This window comes from Orbicella faveolata, unplaced genomic scaffold (genome assembly GCF_042242905.1).
Source record: "Orbicella faveolata isolate gen_17 unplaced genomic scaffold, um_ofav_v1 contig_3, whole genome shotgun sequence".
NCBI lineage: Eukaryota > Metazoa > Cnidaria > Anthozoa > Scleractinia > Merulinidae > Orbicella > Orbicella faveolata.
In genome coordinates, this window is record NW_028301558.1 from 13142263 (window position 1) to 13161564 (window position 19302).

General features: G+C 39.7%; 2 protein-coding genes across 3 annotated transcripts; one reads left to right on the top strand and one right to left on the bottom strand.

The window, feature by feature from the left end:
• Positions 1–1454: 1454 nt before the first annotated feature.
• LOC110048304 (uncharacterized) lies at positions 1455–3696 on the bottom strand. The gene is made up of 4 exons (XM_020754091.2): positions 3575–3696; positions 3323–3346; positions 3171–3213; positions 1455–1939 (listed from the first exon to the last, which is right to left on the bottom strand). The coding sequence occupies exons 1-4, from the start codon at positions 3644–3646 to the stop codon at positions 1851–1853; spliced, it is 228 nt and encodes a 75-aa protein (XP_020609750.1). The 5' UTR covers positions 3647–3696; the 3' UTR covers positions 1455–1850.
• Positions 3697–3737: 41 nt separating this feature from the next.
• LOC110048303 (F-box only protein 15-like) lies at positions 3738–19255 on the top strand. 2 transcript variants are annotated; one of them, XM_089297544.1, is made up of 16 exons: positions 3738–3876; positions 4731–4826; positions 5375–5479; positions 5939–6049; positions 6155–6253; positions 7224–7433; positions 8086–8132; positions 8907–9010; positions 9971–10053; positions 10911–10966; positions 11935–12018; positions 12554–12666; positions 15122–15183; positions 15762–15799; positions 16685–16764; positions 17674–19255. In XM_089297544.1, the coding sequence occupies exons 1-16, from the start codon at positions 3794–3796 to the stop codon at positions 17761–17763; spliced, it is 1461 nt and encodes a 486-aa protein (XP_089153670.1). In that variant the 5' UTR covers positions 3738–3793; the 3' UTR covers positions 17764–19255. The 2 variants fall into 2 exon arrangements, with proteins under 2 accessions (XP_089153670.1, XP_089153671.1); XM_089297545.1 differs by having other exon boundaries at positions 6002–6049.
• Positions 19256–19302: the final 47 nt, after the last annotated feature.

Consider the following 19302-nt stretch of genomic DNA (forward strand, 5'->3'; position numbering starts at 1 on the left):
GCAAAACACAGTTATATAAAGTTGGTGCGACTAGGCTCTTATTACGAAATAAAAAGAACTTGCAAAAGCAGTTCTTAAATTATTAGATGAAATTCTTTGTTTGAGTTTAAATTTGTGTTGCTGCCAAATGGGGGTTCTTCATGTCTACACTGCATTGTCAGTGGTTGGCAGGAAAGCTTGTCAGATACAGTTAAATGTTTTGTACTTATGATGCACTGCTACGTTAGTCTGCTGAACCAATATATCAGTGCGCTAGTCAAGTTTTCGATAATTTGGAGAAAAGTTACTTTTAGCACGTTCCTGTTACTGTGTGAAAATTATACAGCTTTTGTTTCAATTCAACAATTTAACATGGCGCAACATAAACTGATGAAGCATGCTTCATGGCATAAGCAATGCCTTCCCTCGTTGTGAGGGTGCCTTAATATTATCGTTATCAAGTTACCATGTAGGTACATAACTTTCACTTGACTATCGTATTAAAACAAATACACCATTGAACTTAAGACTCAATTTTTTCAAAGGGGGCTGGGGGTGGGCTCATGACCTTTGGACGGCTGCTACTTTTTTGAGGGGGGGAGGGGGGATCGCCACTACTTCCGGGATTTACAAGCGGTCATGATGGATTGTTACTTTCAAAATTTCATGACAATATCTTTAGAAACCAACTACTTTGTATAAATGCTACCCACATGAGCTAAAATATTCTTAGCAACATGCAGAGATGGAGAATAATTATGTAGCAAATGACATTGCATGACTTTTGATGTCACATAAGATAACCCAAAGGGCCCTTTAAACAGAGGCTCAGATGCAAGTAAGGCCAAGTAGGGCTTCCTGGGATATAGGATACAAGATTTGGGCAAAAAATTCACAAGATCAAGAAAAAGTCAGTTATTGAGTTTCATTTCCAAATAAAGTTTCACTTTTTGGTCCATTCTAACTCACTCTTGTTCCCAGAGACCCCGATCTTTTTGGTTGAGACCTATACTTACAGAAGTTACTTTCTCTACACGTGTTTAGAAACCATTATTGAATGTGAACGCATGTGCACAATCAAAGCAGACCAAGGATGGATTTTCTGGATCTCGGTTTTGGATTACGCGTTCAGACACCACAGACCAAAGACATGCAGACTCTTGAATGACAAGATTGCTTTTATCTGTGATCTCTTTGGGAGAGTTAGAATAAATAAGCATGCACAGTGATAATTGACCATTTGGGGAGAAAGGACACACCTTGTTTTGTTAAATTGGCACCTTTTTAGTACAGTTTTGAAAGTTGAAATGTCTTCAAGAAACTGATATATCAAGTAATCGCAGAAAAGGTCTATTACTACAAGAATTCAACTTTTAACCTCTTCTTCCCCTTATTTGGACGTCTGCCATGCAGGCTAATCTTGGCCATAAATCGACAATGATGAAGCTTATTGACCTGGTAGATATATCACACAATCACAGACAAACAAATTTATTACAAATGCTTGGCTTACCATAAAGCTACATGAGGAATCAAAACAATTGTATCTGTTAACATAATAATTATATCCACTACAATACTAACAATTAAGCCCAGTTCACAGATAGCATTGGTAATGATCTGAATCAAGTCATGCACAATTGGTTAAAAAATACCCTCAGAAAATGAAAAAAAAAATTTAGCGAAAATTGTAATTTAACAGGAATACCTTGAAACATCTCAAAACTCAGTTACATTCACACTTGTAATATGAATTACAGGCGTACAGCTTTGAAAGAGTTCTATAAAAGTATCTCTGTCGGTATTTATAGTGCAAATAATCCTATAGTCCTCTGTCTATTCACTTTAACTGTTCTGTCCATCTTCCCTCATCACTTTTCTGGCTCGTCCACCCCGGCTTGGTTCATCAGTTCACCAATGTTCTTCTCTAAATCATCAATCCGTGTGCTCATGTCATCAAGTGAACTTGGTCAAGGATTAAAATAAATTTAAATTTACCTGTTATTTTCACCAGCTTCAAAGTATATTAGTGTATCAAACCTACTGTCATCCCTACTAGGAGGACCCAACATAGGTTTGTCGGGATGTAGAACAAGAGTAAAAAATGAAGACAGGATACAGGATGACACGACTTTTAATGGTGGGATGTGGGATGAAAATATTTCGGCGGGAGGTGGGTTTCCTCATTTTGGCAGGCGGGATGCGGGATAGTTTTAAAATTGGCAGCAAGATGTGGGATGAAAAAGGAAAATTACAGCTTACAGATGTTGACTAGGGCAGGATTGCGGGACTGAGCCACAAATAGTGGCGGGATGCAGGACTGAAAAAACCTATGTTGGACCCCCTTTTGGTCACAACGAAAAATAATGACCTCGAAAAAATAATAATTTACCAACATTCAAATTATGTCTAAATGTTCAGGTGGGCTTAAAAATGAAAAAAACAACAACAAGAAAAAATAATAATTTACCAACATTCAAATTATGTCTAAATGATCAGGCAGGCAGAAAAAACCAACAACAGGCACAGGACAATATTTCAGTGTTATGTGAAGCTTATTGATCTGAATATTAACAGATTGTGTGGTAACTGTTTCCGATCCTCCAAAGAAATCAAACTTACAAAGCTACCTCAAGAAGAAAAGAAGTGATTCAAGAACTGTCATAAAATTGTGAAAACTGGACAGGTAACCGTAAGGTTAATACCATGATTTGTACAAGTAAACTATGTATGCTCTACAACAACAAAAATAATTACATTACAAATGACTGTACAGTCCCATTGTGTCGTTAATTAGCACATTCAGACTATAGTGGTAATTAACTGCTTAGGAATGTAATAATTTGATTCCAAACAAAAATTCCAGAATCACAACAACGCTTTCCGCGTTCTGAAAAGATAACAGCACGTGAGCTACATGCAAGAAGATACAGTGAGTTTTTGAAATAGAGGGCCAGTGGACACACTTGAATCAACAATAAAACCTTCACAACGTATCGCGGAATTAAAACTTATCGAATTGCCAGCATCCCCGATAAATTAGATAGACAAACTGAGACATAAACTTAGCAATAATTTGCTCATAAATTGGATCTGAGCAAAGATAAGTTTGTACAAAGTGAATATGACATCCACTTTCAGCTCTGCTATGCTGTCAGTATAACAGTTTTTACAACAAAGTAAAAGGATATTTCTCGTGATGATCTGGTCCGACATCTGCTGGAACTTGTCTTGCTGTAAATTAGAAATGAAACGCTTTCCAGTTAAAACAAACCAAAGTGAAAGCAAACAAAACAAGTCTAAAGGAAAGAATTTTAATCCAAGTTATGTTTTCATTACCCACCATTTGCTGTAGCAACGTTTGCACCTGTTAGAAAAAAGAAAGGAAGGCAAAACAAAAGAACAACAACACTCATCTTGTCATTTAAATCTAAAGAAAAAGTTGACGCAATAACCTACATAAGCATAAATATCGCCTAAATTTAGAGGCAGAATTGCTATCGGCTAAAATCCCGTTTGTAAGTAAAAGTAGCAACACATAGGGCCCCGGCATAAAGTTACACTATGATTGTACATGTTGAATATCGAATGGTACAAATCCAGTCAAATCTTGTACGCTCTGAGGGTCTCCTTCTTCAATCTTCACCGATTTCTCTGTGTCCGCCATGTTGATGTTCGTCGCTTTGACAAGAGACGCCAAGCGGAAATATTTTCTCGACACCAGTCCTCGCTCGTCAACATTGAAAAACAAACATGGAGGCAGATCTGATTGAATGAGGACTCGACCAAGAAAAGGAAAGGGAAGTATAAAGCTATGTCACAACATCAAAAGCACCTCAGCTCGTATTTGAAATGTAAAAGGTCAGGTTCAACTACTGCAGGCGTTTCGAAAGAAAGGTAAAGAATAAATAAGTTTCTCACCTGAGCAACCCTCAGCGCTTAGCTACATATATAGATTTCGGTATTTTGGGTTCTTAGCTCGCAAAACCTTTTACAAAAAGAAAAAAATGCTTCTCGGAACTAGATAGAGAATCTGATTGTGTTTTATATGGTTCTTTATGCGATCTGATGTAAGCTTTATCTAATATCATGTAATTTTGTTTGCTTGTATAAAGCTAAGATTATAGTTTTCCTCCAAGTCAGTAAGTACAACTTGGCAATTAAACACCAGTAGCTGTGTTGGGGAGTCATGCAGGAAAGTCATGTCAGACCACTTAGATGTGGTACTTCAACAGTCTCTCAAACAGTACATGCTTTAACTAAGCTTATCTTTATTGCCCTGGCCAAACTGAGTTGCAAGTAGACACAAGTTGGAAACTTGGGTCTGCTTGCGATTGCGTTTGGCCAGGCCTTACATGCACTTGCATTCATTTGACTTGTGATGACTTGTGCTCACTTTGGTTGAGATCAAGTTTGCACACAAGTTAATGCAAGCTGAGTGGCATCCATCCCTTATTATAGCAAGCTATTAGCCAATGAAATACAGGATATGTCTTGTGTGTACTTACAAGGTAACTTGTGAGTCTGTTTGGCCACCCAATGCAAGTCTCTACACAAGTTCAACTTGTGACTACTTGCAAGTCCATTTGGCCAGGGCATTACCCACTGTGGCAAGGGATAAGACAAGGAATGGTGGTATTCCCTTACAGGGCAAACAGGAATGTCACATATCAGGAGGGGAGTATTGCTTTTTAATTATACTGTAAATGTGTTTGAAGGTGTTCACTCAATTTTTAACAATTTTGACTAAGAAAAACCCCAGCTGGAGTCCAGCCGTCAACAAAGCAGCTTGGAAAAACCCAAGCCTCAGCTTACTCAAGACCTAAAAGTCTTGATCTAGTTAACAGGTTGGTCAATGTACATTTGTTAGAATGTTGGTTCTCATAATTGAAGGAGTGAATGCATAACTGCCTTACGTCAAATTTTAGGCAGGTTTTTTTTTCCCGCATGGATATATCTCAATTTTCGCATGTGGGCTTCTTTTTAGTGACAAAATCATTGCCCTGTAATTTTTTGGCTGGTTTGTTCTCCATTTTTGAACATGCAAAAACACTCAGTTTTCGTAGCAGTATCTTTTGGAGATCTTTCATTGAATGAGATACAAAAGAAACCTTCTGTTTCCCTGAACAGTGAAATCAGTGAAGTTTCACATTAGTCACAGGTTGTTTGAGCCGATAGAAGTATTATCAATGTTCATATCATAGAGATGTTATGTTATTGTTGCTTGGTTGGCACAAGCAATTTAAGCAGAAACAGGCTGAAAACGGTTGTATTTTGTTGTGAAACCAGACCAATACGATGTCAGTTGACTTTTTTTCCTGCTACTTCTCCTCAGTCCTCTTTTTTGAAACCAAAACACGCATTTGTTTGTCTAAATAACATAATTTTTTTTCAGGCTTCCAAATGAAATTTTGTTAACAATATTCAAATGCTTGGGTCCTTCTGAATTGCTAACATGTGCTCAAGTGTGTCACAAATGGTCTGCAGTTTCAAAAGAAAGGTAACTCACTGTTATAATTTAATATAACTATGTAGTGATTTGCAATAAGCAAACATTGTTATCATTCTTGTGTTAAGTATGTTGTTGGTTTACATATAAGTGCATCATATTCCAATCAATGTCTTTGCAGCAAAAAAGATATGTTAAGTGTCTGATCAGTAATAGACTTGTAACCCTCTCCAACAAGCACCCTCCCTTGAGCTACCAAATGTGAATAATATATTTAGCATTTAGGATGCTAAAATGGTGCATACATTAATTGCATTTACGTATCACCGGCCTCCCCCTGAGGTTAATAAACAGACATGTAGGAATACTGGGGAACTTTGTGCAATCCTTACATCTGACAGACTTGAGTTTGGAAAATTCAAGACATATTTAGAAATTAGAAAGATTGGAGAAGATGTATTTATAACATTGTAACTACCATTCACTACAACTTTGTGTATTCAAATTCAGCTGTCTCTGGCAACGATTTCTTCCTAATTTTCCAAAAGGCGTGAGAGACTCTTTGACTTTCAGTGAAACAAAGGAGGAATGTTTTGACTGGAAACATGAAATGATCAAGAGGTACTTGTGCCTTTCTTAATATTGTCAAGTTTTTATGCTGAGTGTTACCAGAGAGTCAATTATGCAGATGAATTAAGTTTGATCTTTCTCTGTCAACATTTGCAGGTGTATAGATAGAAGAAATAATGAGATTTTGACTTTGCAGTTAGTGAAGAAACTTTCACCTTACACTGGGTTATCAACAGAAGTGCCACATGCTCTCAGGTATCTATTTTTACTAACTGTTAGTTGAATTTATATATTATACAAGATACCTGTAGCTATGTAACAACTCTGCCACATTTTGCCATAGTCTAGACTATCATAAACTAGAAATGATGTCATAAAGCATTCAAAACTTAAGTGAAACCACAAGCCTGCAGCTTGTGATTCACTTGAGTGGTTTCACCAGCAACATTTTGGACATTGTGTAGTTGCAGAAGATAGATATCCATACGCACCCAAAAGCTAAAAATGCTTATTAGAAATTCAGATCATGTGTACTGATGGCATCCGCGGTCTCTCTCGGTACTCGATGGACATCCCAATCACTACCTGATCAACACTTGATTGACACTTGATCAACAGTGTGTTAATAGTCGGCCGAGTGTCAACTGACTCATGTGCTTCAATCAAAAATTAGTCGACTGTCGACCAAGGTGTTGATGGAGTGTCAATCAAGTGTCAACCGAGGTGTCGATTGAGTGTCGATCGAGGGTATTGATCGGAATCAATTGACACTCAACCGTGGATGCCGTTAGTGCACATGATCCAGAAATTGTAAGGGGGAGTGTAAGTGGAATTTCCAGAAGATTGGGGAGGGGGGAGGTTCAAATCCTTTGTGGGAGATGTATGGATATTTTCTGGAGCAGCACATTTCATGATGTCATTTTTGTGGGTTTTTTATGGTAGCTACATGTACATACTGTAGCTAGCATGTTTCGGGCTCTCTTTTTGTTGGCTAGGGTGAACGAAACTTGTGGACAAACAAAAGAATAAAAAGCAATGGACTCCTTATCTTGCCTTAGTGCCCCTCTTTTTCCCTAGCTCACTCTATTCCCCTTCACCTGCTTTTTTAAACCACACATTAACCCGATGGGCTGGAACAGGCATAACATGGAAGTGTGGCATAAATGCCACTAGGTTCCAATACAAATTTTTTCTTACATAAAGCTTTGTATTCACTCATTTACAGACTTGGAGACGTAAGATGGAAACTTTGTGTCACAGATACTTCTGGTAAGAAACACTGGTCTACTGCCGATTGCTTCAATGTCTTTAAATCATCGGTCTGTGTCCGCTGGTATTCCTTACAGCTTCCGCCTCTCTCAAGGCTCAAGACACTTCAAGTGTTTGCCTTTGTGCCAATCTTCTTCCACAGAAACTGGACACCACATGAAAATAGGTGAGAATCATGCTCTCTGAAAAGACACGAACAAATATACTTTCAAAACAAATCAAAAGGAAGACCTCTTTCAGTGTGGGAGTAAAGAGGGTTTTCAAGACCTTTTCCTTGGTTAATTAGAGACCTTGGAAATTAGAGGATATTTTTAGCTAATCTGTAAGGATGGAAAAAATGAAGATTTTTACTGTCTACACTGAGGACCCACCCACGAGGACATGTACAAGTTCAGCCATTGCATGTAAACAGAGGAAACCTACAACTCCACTTTTTACTTTGTAAGCTATAGTAATAGAATGTGTGTGGGTAGTGTCCAAGGCGTCATATTTTAAAACTTGGACAGAGCACAGAATGATCCACAAAACTATATTACCTCCATATGATGTAAATTGGTTTATAAAGGTTGGATGCCAATATTTCTTTCTTTCAAATGAAAGAAAAAGAAAAAAGAACTTTTAGTACCGTCATAGTAAACAGAAGTACAGATGACCAAAAATTTAGTGCTATTAATAATGCTCAATGAATCAGCTGGTTTACGGTATTTTATGAACATAAGTTTCATGCACTCAGATTAGTGCGAGTATTTGACCCAAGATTGCTTTCTGTATCTCTGTTTTGCCTTGACTTGAGTATGGTTCGTGTGTCTGTTTCACAGTGCTACCACAAGATCACTTATCCTTCACCAGGATCTTCGCTCAGGAGGTGAGCTGAATTAATTACTTGTGAAATGCGCCATGTCAAGGAAAAGGCTGCCCGTTTTAGCAGGAAATTTTGCGCGCAAGTTTCTTGACACAACTAAACAAAATCACGAAAAATCAAAACATATCAACTTCTGTGAGATTTTGATTGATTACTAAACGTATATTAAGCAAACTTGCAGTTAGAACAAAGCTGAAATTAGACCTATTTACATTTTACCAAATGCACGGAAGAATGAGCCAATCAGAATTCAAAGCCAAAAAAGCCGTGCAATCCATGCAACCTACAAAAGAGCGGGACAATATGCGCAAGCCAAGTTATTTTTGTTTTTTTCCAGCATAATCTCTCTGATTGGCTGGGGCATGTTGTACAATATTTCTCCTAAGAGCTGAAACAAGACCAAAACATAGACTGGGAAATGAAAACTGTCCGGTCGCCGTATGGCGGTCTGATATCCATTTTATACCATGCCATAGTAAATACAGGCAATCAGAATACAGGAAAGTCGTTGCATATTCGGCGGTATTGCATCCAACTTTCCCATCATGCGCCGCACGGATGTCGTATTGATTGTGTTGGTCACTGTATCTTCTATGGCATGGTATAACATAGTTATACAACGCTCTCCCGTGGTATACCATGAAATATCCTACTTGTCATTACACACTCGCCTAATTGCTCGTGTGTATACCAAGAAAATACAGGTGACTCGTGCGATATTCCATGGTAGACCAAAAGAGAGCACTGCATAACTAGTACTTATTTCATTCCTTACAGGTGTTGTACTGTCACAAGACAAAGCTGTCAGTGCAAGTGACATGATCACAGCGCATATCTTATGTCAGTGTATTTTAGCAGCGTGCTGGACTGCTTCTTGGAAGGTAGGTGCTTGTTTGTTAAGAATACAAAAGCAAAAACCGACACAACGTAGGATGATTTTTTGAAGGTGTACTATATTTCGGCTGGCCAAACCAGCCTTCCTCAGGTACAATGAAAATTTTACATTGGGACGTGTTGTCAGACTATCAACATATTAATTGTTTCCATTTGTTTTCTTTTATTATGTTCTTTTATCATGTTATTTTATTTTACCGTATGCTTATCTTTAATTTACACTGTCAATTACTTTTACGTATTTCCGGTATTACGTAAATATCGGCTACATAAAAACACGTCCCAATGTAAAATTTTCATTGTACCTGAAGAAGGCTGGTTTGGCCAGCCGAAATATAGTACACCTTCAAAAAATCATCCTACGTCGTGTCGGTTTTTGCTTTTGTATTCTTCATTTTATATGTAAAGCCGATTAGATCACTATTGATCCAACGTATACCAGCAGGATCATCGTTCCCGGTTGCTTGCTTAAACATTTTATAGACTTGTTTGTTAGTCATTTCTCTCTCATTACCTCATCGCCCTTAACCCATCTCACCCACGGGGGACATGGATCAGTACAGTGTCGCTCTTTTGGCCTCGCATCAAGTCATTCAGATCTTAGACGTGTCTTTATTAGACTTACTTGGCTTTTACTTGTATTCACTGTTGTATTTGACGAAGTAATGGGTGCCTCAGCTGGAGATAAAATTATTGTAACTTTCCCATTCAAATTAGGCTGCGTAGCTTGGTGGTTTAAGCAATTTTTGAAGCAATTTGGGCGCGCGTGCACAAAGCAGCGAAGCCGCGAGGATTGTCTCTCTTCCTAGCTCCTCGCGCCTTCGCCGCTCGTTTTCGCAGCTTCGCCGCTTTCTTAGTGCGCTTAAATTGCTTAAACCGCCAAGCTACGCAGGCCACATTCAAATCAGAGACAAGCTAGGTAATGACGTTTTCTTGTCACGTGACAGGAAGGTGGTGAGCTTGCGTTTATTACACTCTGCCTTCATCATCACAACTTAACAAGAAGAATTCTCTTTGGATCACGTGACAGGTTTGGTAATTCTAGTTCACAATAAACCATGCTCGTATTCTCGGTAGTGGACTGGAACTAGCTTGCAACTGAGGCTAATGCGGGAGTCTTTTCAAATACAAATGACATTCATCTCCAGTCTTTTTAATAATAAATATTCCTCCACATGAGCCTCCATTGCAAGCTAGTTCCAGTCAAATACCGAGAATACGAATATGGCGTATTTAATTGCCGTTATTTGTATTACCGCTGTTTCTTCGTCTTTGTGGAAAGGGAGAAATTTGATGCAATTGAAGCGTGTTTCGACACGCTGAGATGAGAAACACAGTGCGACACTTGTCTCCGCTCCCAGGACGACTAGCATGCTGGACTCTGGATTGCAATGTCCAGGTTCGAGCCCTGGCTGATGTCATTATGTTGCATTCCCGGACAAGACAAATATCTTCGACAGTGCCGTTCTCCACCGAGGAGTAAAGATAGGACTAAGGTACAAATGTACCAGCGATGACAGCAATACTCCTAGTCGCCTCATGAGTTACAAAACTTTGAGTCAAAATGCGAGCTGTGATAGCTAATCCATCTCATTAGACCATGATCTGCTTGGTCCTTGTCCGTCTCTAGTCTTGGAAGGCAGATCTTTCCTGAGCTGTAACTCAGTCGGTTGCCGTTTGTGTTATCTTCAATCTCTGCCCTAGAGATTAATAAGACAAGGATACTTTTAGAACTCCTCTGCGGAAGTTCAGTGGTTTGAACATTCGTGCAGTGTGCGGAAGGTCAAAGAACAGCTCCCAGTGGTGATTGAGAATGTTTTCTTTGGCCCGTGCTCGTGGCAAACTGAATACAAGTTACTTACAAAGAACTCTTTCTTTTCCTTTCAGAGCGTTTGTCCCACCAGCCCATAAGCCTGTTCCAGATGATATAGACCCACAGTATGGTAAGTATACATAGTTGTAAGGTTTCACATCAAAGTACGCAAAATGTTCAAAAGATTGTTCAAAATGTTGTCGTTTACAGTGGTCAATGCGCTTAGCTACTTCACAGGCACGCCACTTAAACTGGAAGAAACAAATATATCAACTAAACATAACAGGCTTAAAATCCCAACTGGTGGGAGGCAGACCTATTGGCTGTTTACAAGCGTGACCAAGGAGTTGAAGAAGGGTCTACCGAGAAACAACTCCCGCTAAGTAGTCAGAGCGGGACTTGACCCCACGACCTCCAGATTTCAAGTTCGGCGACCCAACCACTCGGCCACGCTGCCTCCTTAAAGTCTTCCAGAATCTTTCCAGAATTGATTCAAACACCATTCTGTCATCAAGGCTGCTGTTCTAGGGAAATCAGTCGTCATTAAGAGAAGATGAAGAGTAAGAAAGGTAATCTTCCATATACAGTGGAACCCCGCCTTACGGCCACCCCGTTAATACAGCCATCTTGTTATTACGGCCATCTTATTCTGGCCCGAAAAAGACTCAGTCAGTCATTTTCTTATTTCAAGAACCCCTTTAATACTACCACCCCGTTAATACGCCCAGAGGTTTGTGGCCCGTTGGTGACTGGATTAACAGGGTTCCACTGTAGTCCTTATTCCCAAAGTATTCCCTCCCAAGGTATTTTTAGACATGGTACCCAGTTCTTTCGTGAATTATGTCTCCTTGCGCGTTGGGTAGATGTTTTCGTGGAGGATGAAAATTCGTTATAGCTGCACGAGCTGTCCACGTGAGCACTAAAATTCGGCGTCACAGGATTGGCTATTTATAGACCCTTCCGGGATTTCCAAATAACTTGACAGGGATTACCTTGTGAGTGAGGTTTGTATGGAAGATGAACTCTCTTACTCCTCATGCTCTCCTGTATGAATACAAACTTTTATATTGAGTTGCTCTATATGTTCCCTGTTTGTAGGACTTCATGGATATAGAGTCATGATAGAATTAAGGAATCATAAAGTGACTCTATGGGAACGACAATACAGAGAACTCTACCAACGTACGTAAATATAGCAGGAAGGTAACAGAACTTTGTAAGGAAGCCTTGACTTAAATTGCGAATTGCAAACCCTTGAATTTCCAGCAGGGTATCACTGAAAATCAGACCCGCTGATTTAGTTCTCCAGAAGTCTTAACTTTGTGCAGTTTGTAAACTGAAGAAACTGTCGTCTGTCAGTTCAGCCCTCTGTTTGTTTGGTTGGGTTGTGTTTGGGCGTTCGTTCGCTTTGGGTTCGTTTGACTGTTAATTTCTCGGTCGTTCATTCAGTCTGGGTCATCTGTCTCGTATTCATACTCGTATAAAGTTCCAGAATGTATTAAAACCTAGCGAGTGTCGAAGTTCCTTTGTTTTAATATCGGAAAATGTACAGCGATGGAAGTTTTTCCTTCGCCTTTTTAACAGATTAGAAACAAATGATCGAGAAAAAACAGCTGCAGATGAATAACTATTTTTTTGTTAATTAGTGGACCTGGACTTTAATTAACAGCAGAAGACTCCAAAATGACTTGCATGCTTTTTTTCCCTCTGTGTATAGAGTATGTGACGGGGTCTTACGTCTGTCTTGGAGAGCGTGGTCACGCTCACGGCTCGTTTGAGAAACGGCTTTCTCTTCCGTGGAAAACAGAACTCTTCAAAAACATCTTACCAGTGAGTCCTAACGAATCTAATAAATCGTGGTTTTATTGGTCCAGACCATAACTCACAATTATTCCACGAGCGCGCGTTTGATACGAGATGGTAGATAGCCAACAAGGCGCGTAACACCTAGTTGGTTCTAATCATCTTGTATCCAAAAAGCGCGAGTGGAATAATTTTTTTATTGAAAACGCCCCCAAAATATTCAAAACGACCCCCGAAAAATTACACGTACGCTTAACATATTTTGTAGAGCATGGTACAATGGCTCATATATCATGATGGCTAAGCCAATGAAAGCTCTTGAATTGCATTATCCAATGATCGAGTTATTAATAACATGTGAAAGTGTATGCCTGTATTTATTACATGATAGGTATCGTACGAAGGCATACTGAGCAGATACAAGGCGTTCTGAGCGTATAGAAGGCATACTGAGCATATAGAAGGCATACTGAGCATATAGAAGGAATACTCAGCATATAGAAGGCATACTGAGCATATACAAGGCATACTGAGCATATAGAAGGAATACTGAGCATATAGAAGGCATACTGAGCATATACAAGGAATACTGAGCGTATAGAAGGCATTCTGAGCATATAGAAGGAATACTGAGCATATAGAAGGAATACTGAGCATATAGAAGGAATACTGAGCATATCGAAGGCATACTGAGCATATAGAAGGAATACTGAGCATATAGAACACGTTCTGAGCATATAGAAGGAATACTGAGCATATAGAACACGTTCTGAGCATATAGAAGGAATACTGAGCATATAGAAGGCATACTGAGCATATAGAAGGCATACTGAGCATATAGAACACGTTCTGAGCATATAGAAGGAATACTGAGCATATAGAAGGCATACGGAGCATATAGAAGGCATACGGAGCATATAGAAGGCATACTGAGCATAGAGAAGGCGTTCTGAGCGTATAGAAGGCATACTGAGCATATAGAAGGCATACTGAGCATATAGAAGGAATACTGAGCATATAGAAGGCATACTGAGCATATAGAAGGCATACTGAGCATATAGAAGGCATACTGAGCATATAGAAGGCATACTGAGCATATAGAAGGCGTTCTGAGCGTATAGAAGGCATACTGAGCATATAGAACACGTTCTGAGCATATAGAAGGAATACTGAGCATATAGAAGGAATACTGAGCATATAGAAGGCATTCTGAGCATGTAGAAGGAATACTCAGCATATAGAAGGCATACTGAGCATATAGAACACGTTCTGAGCATATAGAAGGAATACTGAGCAAATAGAAGGAATACTGAGCATATAGAAGGCATACTGAGCATATAGAAGGCATACTGAGCATATAGAAGGCGTTCTGAGCGTATAGAAGGCCTACTGAGCATATAGAAGGAATACTGAGCATATAGAAGGAATACTGAGCATATAGAAGGAATACTGAGCATATAGAAGGAATACTGAGCATGTAGAAGGCATACTGAGCATATAGAAGGAATACTGAGCATATAGAAGGCGTTCTGAGCGTATAGAAGGCCTACTGAGCATATAGAAGGAATACTGAGCATATAGAAGGAATACTGAGCATATAGAAGGAATACTGAGCATATAGAAGGAATACTGAGCATATAGAAGGAATACTGAGCATGTAGAAGGCATACTGAGCATATAGAAGGCGTTCTGAGCGTATAGAAGGCCTACTGAGCATATAGAAGGAATACTGATCATATAGAAGGAATACTGAGCATATAGAAGGAATACTGAGCATATAGAAGGAATACTGAGCATGTAGAAGGCATACTGAGCATATAGAAGGAATACTGAGCATATAGAAGTAATACTGAGCATATAGAAGGCGTTCTGAACATATAGAAGGCATACTGAGCATATAGAAGGCATACTGAGCATATAGAAGGCATACTGAGCATATAGAAGGCATACTGAGCATATAGAAGGCGTTCTGAGCGTATAGAAGGCCTACTGAACATATAGAAGGCATACTGAGCATATAGAAGGAATACTGAGCATATAGAAGGCATACTGAGCATATAGAAGGAATACTGAGCATATAGAAGGCATACTGAGCATATAGAAGGAATACTGAGCATATAGAAGGCATACTGAGCATATAGAAGGAATACTGAGCATATAGAAGTAATACTGAGCATATAGAAGGCGTTCTGAACATATAGAAGGCATACTGAGCATATAGAAGGAATACTGAGCATATCGAAGGCATACTGAGCATATAGAAGGCATACTGAGCATATAGAAGGTATACTGAGCATATAGAAGGCATACTGAGCATATAGAAGGAATACTGAGCATATAGAAGGAATACTGAGCATGTAGAAGGCATTCTGAGCATGTAGAAGGAATACTGAGCATATAGAAGGCGTTCTGAGCATATAGAAGGCGTACTGAGCGTATAGAACCTCGTGTTTATGACAGTACTTGTTTCTTGTATGTGTAGGACATGTGTTTCTTGGATGTGACTGTTTTACATGGCCGGAAAGGTCCTTTCTGGTGTTTAAGGTAAGCCGATACTTGGTCTCAGCTTGTAGTGATGCACTGATCGTATCCTCGGAAAGAGACAGGTTGCAGCGTTTATCGGTCTTTGAAAAGGAAAACACCAGTCGCGCGAGTCAAACGCAAGTTGTGCAAGCCAAACGTTAGTCGCCTGAGTCAAATGTAAATCGTGCGAGCCGCGAGTCAGTCGCTCGAATCAAACGCAAATCTTGCGAGTTAAAAGCCAGTCGCGCGAATCACACGAGAATCTCAAACGCAAAGGGCGCAGTCAACCGCTAGTCGCGCGAGTCAAACGCAAATCATTCAATTCAAAACCATTCGCGCGTGTCAAACGCGAAATACGCCATTCCAAAGGCAGTCGCGCGTGTCAAACGCAAATGGTGCAAGTCAAAAGCCATTCGCGCGTGTCGAAGAGAAAATCCACCAGTGAGATTACTAGGCACACGCCAGAGGCCGGACTAGCGTGTTACCTAGCGTGGCTCACGTTCTGCTCCACCTTTAACTGCGGACGCTGCCAAAATGCCTGTCATATAGTTTTACGCAGCAGGATGTTGACGCCATTATTTTTTGCTGTTGTTCTTTAGTTCACCTGTGAAAATTTTGAAGAACAATTCCCCAGATGGTAAGTCTCTAACTTTGAGTGAGAAGTAAATTAAGAAATCGAATCAGATACTGACTAATAAGTTACCCTAATCCACGTGCGATCGTCTGTTTTAACAAACTGACGTCAGTTTTTCATGCGTCTGTCCTGTTATTGATTATGAATTTCGTCATAACATTGTCAAAGTAGCTCTGGCGATAGCCGAGTGGATCCGTAGACTACTTTTACAATATTATGACGAAATTCATTGTAAATAACAGGACAGACGCATTAAAACCTGACGTCAGTTTGTTTTTTACGATAACAAATTGTCCGCTCTCTCTCGTTGACGCGTCGCATAAATTATAAATTCATGTGTCTGTCCGCTTATTGACAATGAAAATTAACCAATGAGCTCGCGAGAATTTCTGTAGTAAAAAATGTCATCGTGTAGTGAGGTAGAGATGATTGAGTATCATGTATTTTCGGGGCGGTAAATACATGTACAAGCAAAGCAGTAAGTAAGCAAAGTTTACATTTAAGTCTAATTGCCCATCAAGCCGTAAAAAATTTCCGTAATTTTAAACGACTGGTTTAGCAGTATTTCTAGTCTCCTTGGATGAGAAGCTAGTCCATCGCAAGGTTCCTCCAATCACAATAACCCCAGCCTCAGAGCTCTAACTAGGACCACTCGATCAGGAGTCCAGCGTCCCCAGCTCCTTTTCTGGATAGTCTGCTGGGTAATAGCATGAGCTTTTGTAGTATTAGACATGGCCTAGATGATCGAATTGTACCTTATAGTTATAATGTATCGATAGTTTGTTCTTCGTTGAATGTGTTCACAGTGTCCTAGAGTGAAACTGAAGCCGACAATGCCTCTGGAAACAAAACAGTAGACTTCTCATATCATTTCTGTTTCATCCTCAGGTGATTTTTCTTCTGAGGGCGAGAAACTGTTTATCGAATATAGTGATGAACGTGGAACTATAAGACTGGACTTTCTATGGGTGAGTTTTAACAAAACGATATAAATGATATAGCAGCACTCCTAACTCATTTCGTAAGCAAACCTTTTACGCGACGACTTGCAAACACCATGTCGAAAGCAAGTTAAGACTGGTGCGAATGAACGGAGGTGGGGACGGAAACTGGAGAGAGGCCTTTCTCCGGTCCCTCAGCCGACGAGCCAGCCAAGATTCGCTCGACCAAAATAGTGTTCATCTTAATCAAGCAAATTCTTATCAGGTTGACAATTTTTTTCTCCGCTTTCAATCCGTCAGTCTGAAGGTCAAATTATGAAGTCTCCTCACGATTTTATTGTCAGATGTAAGAGCTGGTTTCTACTTATACCCATTCGTACCTTTTTGGTACGCTTTGGCGGCATATCAGGCGAATTTGGTCGAGCCATGGTTCGAATTTTCGCGAGAAGTAATCGAGCCAAAATTACTCATGGCGAGATTAGAGAAGCCGGCTATGTCTCCCAAGCGTACCAAGAAGGTATGATTAGTTATTTACCATACCCAATTACGGCCAAAGGACCACGTCCTTGACCTGATTCAAGAGAGGATGAAATAAGTTACTTCATCCTCTCTTGCCTGATATGGCTATTTTATCATGATATCACAGGATATCAGGACAGTTGACAGGGCTTCTGATTGGCTAATTGGGGTACCGTATCAAGATAGTATCTTACGAGTGATTTATTTCTTTCTTTATTTATTTATTTATTTATTTATTTATTTATAGTATCTTACGAGTGATTTATTTATTTATTTATTTATTCTTTCAATTCTCTTCACTGATCTCTTTGGCCATGCGTTAATGTTGTAAGGACAAAAAAGATGTGGATGACGTCTGGAAAATTAAATAGTAAACTAAAGCCGTGATATTTAATTTTTTTTCTTTTTTTTTTTCAGATCGAGGATGAAGAACAAACGCTTGTTACCAGTGTAGAGCTTCGAGTATTGAAGTCTTTTGTGAACTCGTGGTTTAGTACAGCATACTAAATAATGTGATGTCAGCCGCGGCCGCTCAGTCAACTCCAGTCTCCCCTCGTAACTAACTTTGGAATGGAAAGTTTGTTGACCGCGTGGCCTAGGGCGAGCGTGGTTCTTAAAATGAGTAGCGTTTTTTGGCGCCAACATGCTCTCGAGAAGACTAAAATAGAGCCTGGTAACTTTGTATTAGAAAGTTTGTTTTGTTCAAGTCGCCATCAGACACACTATCGTTAGAACAGTTATTTTAAATTATGGAAGACCACCACAGAACTGGTTTTAGAAATAAATTAGAAAGGATTGACAACAGTACACTCATTTTTATGAGAATACACAATAAAAAATACAGTGAAGCTTACGAAGTTTTAAGTCATAATGGCCTTTTTTTACGAGGCAAACCGTGTCGGACTTGGTGTAATGCGGAATTAGGGAGCTTAAGCAATGACGACGGCTACGCTGAAGACGACGCCTAGTAAAAACTGAATTTATGTTTTACCTTCAAAGTTCGCACTCGCTTAGATCAGTTCAGTACGCCTATTGCTCTAAAACTATGCTCGGGTTAATTATGTTGTATGACAGCGTTCAATTCTTAATGGAAATACGAAAAATTAGCCGCCGTCGTTGGCGTTCCCCAGACTTCGCAGAACTTGGCCATTTCACGTTGTTGTTTTGCAAAGGACGGCTAAGAAATATACAAGGATTTTATAACTCTCGTGCACAGCCATTGTTGTGCCCATTATACCTTTTGTTTGGTGACGTTCTCGTTGCTTAAACCGTCGTGGTTTGAAGGTCGATACTTATAACTAAATACCAAGTCAGGATTCGAGCTTGGTCTCGAGCCAGGACTCGGGAAAACCAGGATAGACATTTCGTGGCGTTTTATATAAAAGTAACAATGACCGAGACCAGGTTATCCCCGGTTTGCTTGCGGTTGTTTGCTTGTGGTTAGTTTTATCCCGGTTTGCGTGCGGTTCGATTTCATTTTGTGCTTTGGGCGGCAAGTAGCAAAAAAATAACAAAAATTAACAAAAATTGAAGAAGTCCCGGCTCGATTCCCGGCTCGAGTCCCTGCTCGAATCGTGGCTTGATCCCTGGCACTGATATTAGTTTGTCTTCGTGGTTTGCATAAGCTCCCTGCAAGATAACCTTGTCCGCTTGTTTGTTTACTTAGTCTTTTATTTGATCATTTATTTACGAGAGCGCTATCGTGAGCTCATTAGCATTAATTTGCGGTAACCTCATTTCCTTTTTTTCGATTCAGATATCATTCCCAGCCGGCAAAAAGGGCAATTTGGCAGTATCGCGACGCTTTTCATTCGATGTGTTGTGGCAGAATTGATAGTTACTCCGCGCCGAAGTTACTGTCGAGAATTGTAACTCCTTTCGTAAATTCTAAAAAACGTCTTCATGAAATGTAATACCTGTAGAGATAACTGTAGTTCAGGTTGATGCATTTTGTAATAAGCACCTACCACAAAAAGTAATTAAACACGCTGTCGCAATATTTATTTGTAGTCATGTACAGTCCAAGCTACCCTCATCCAATGTAAC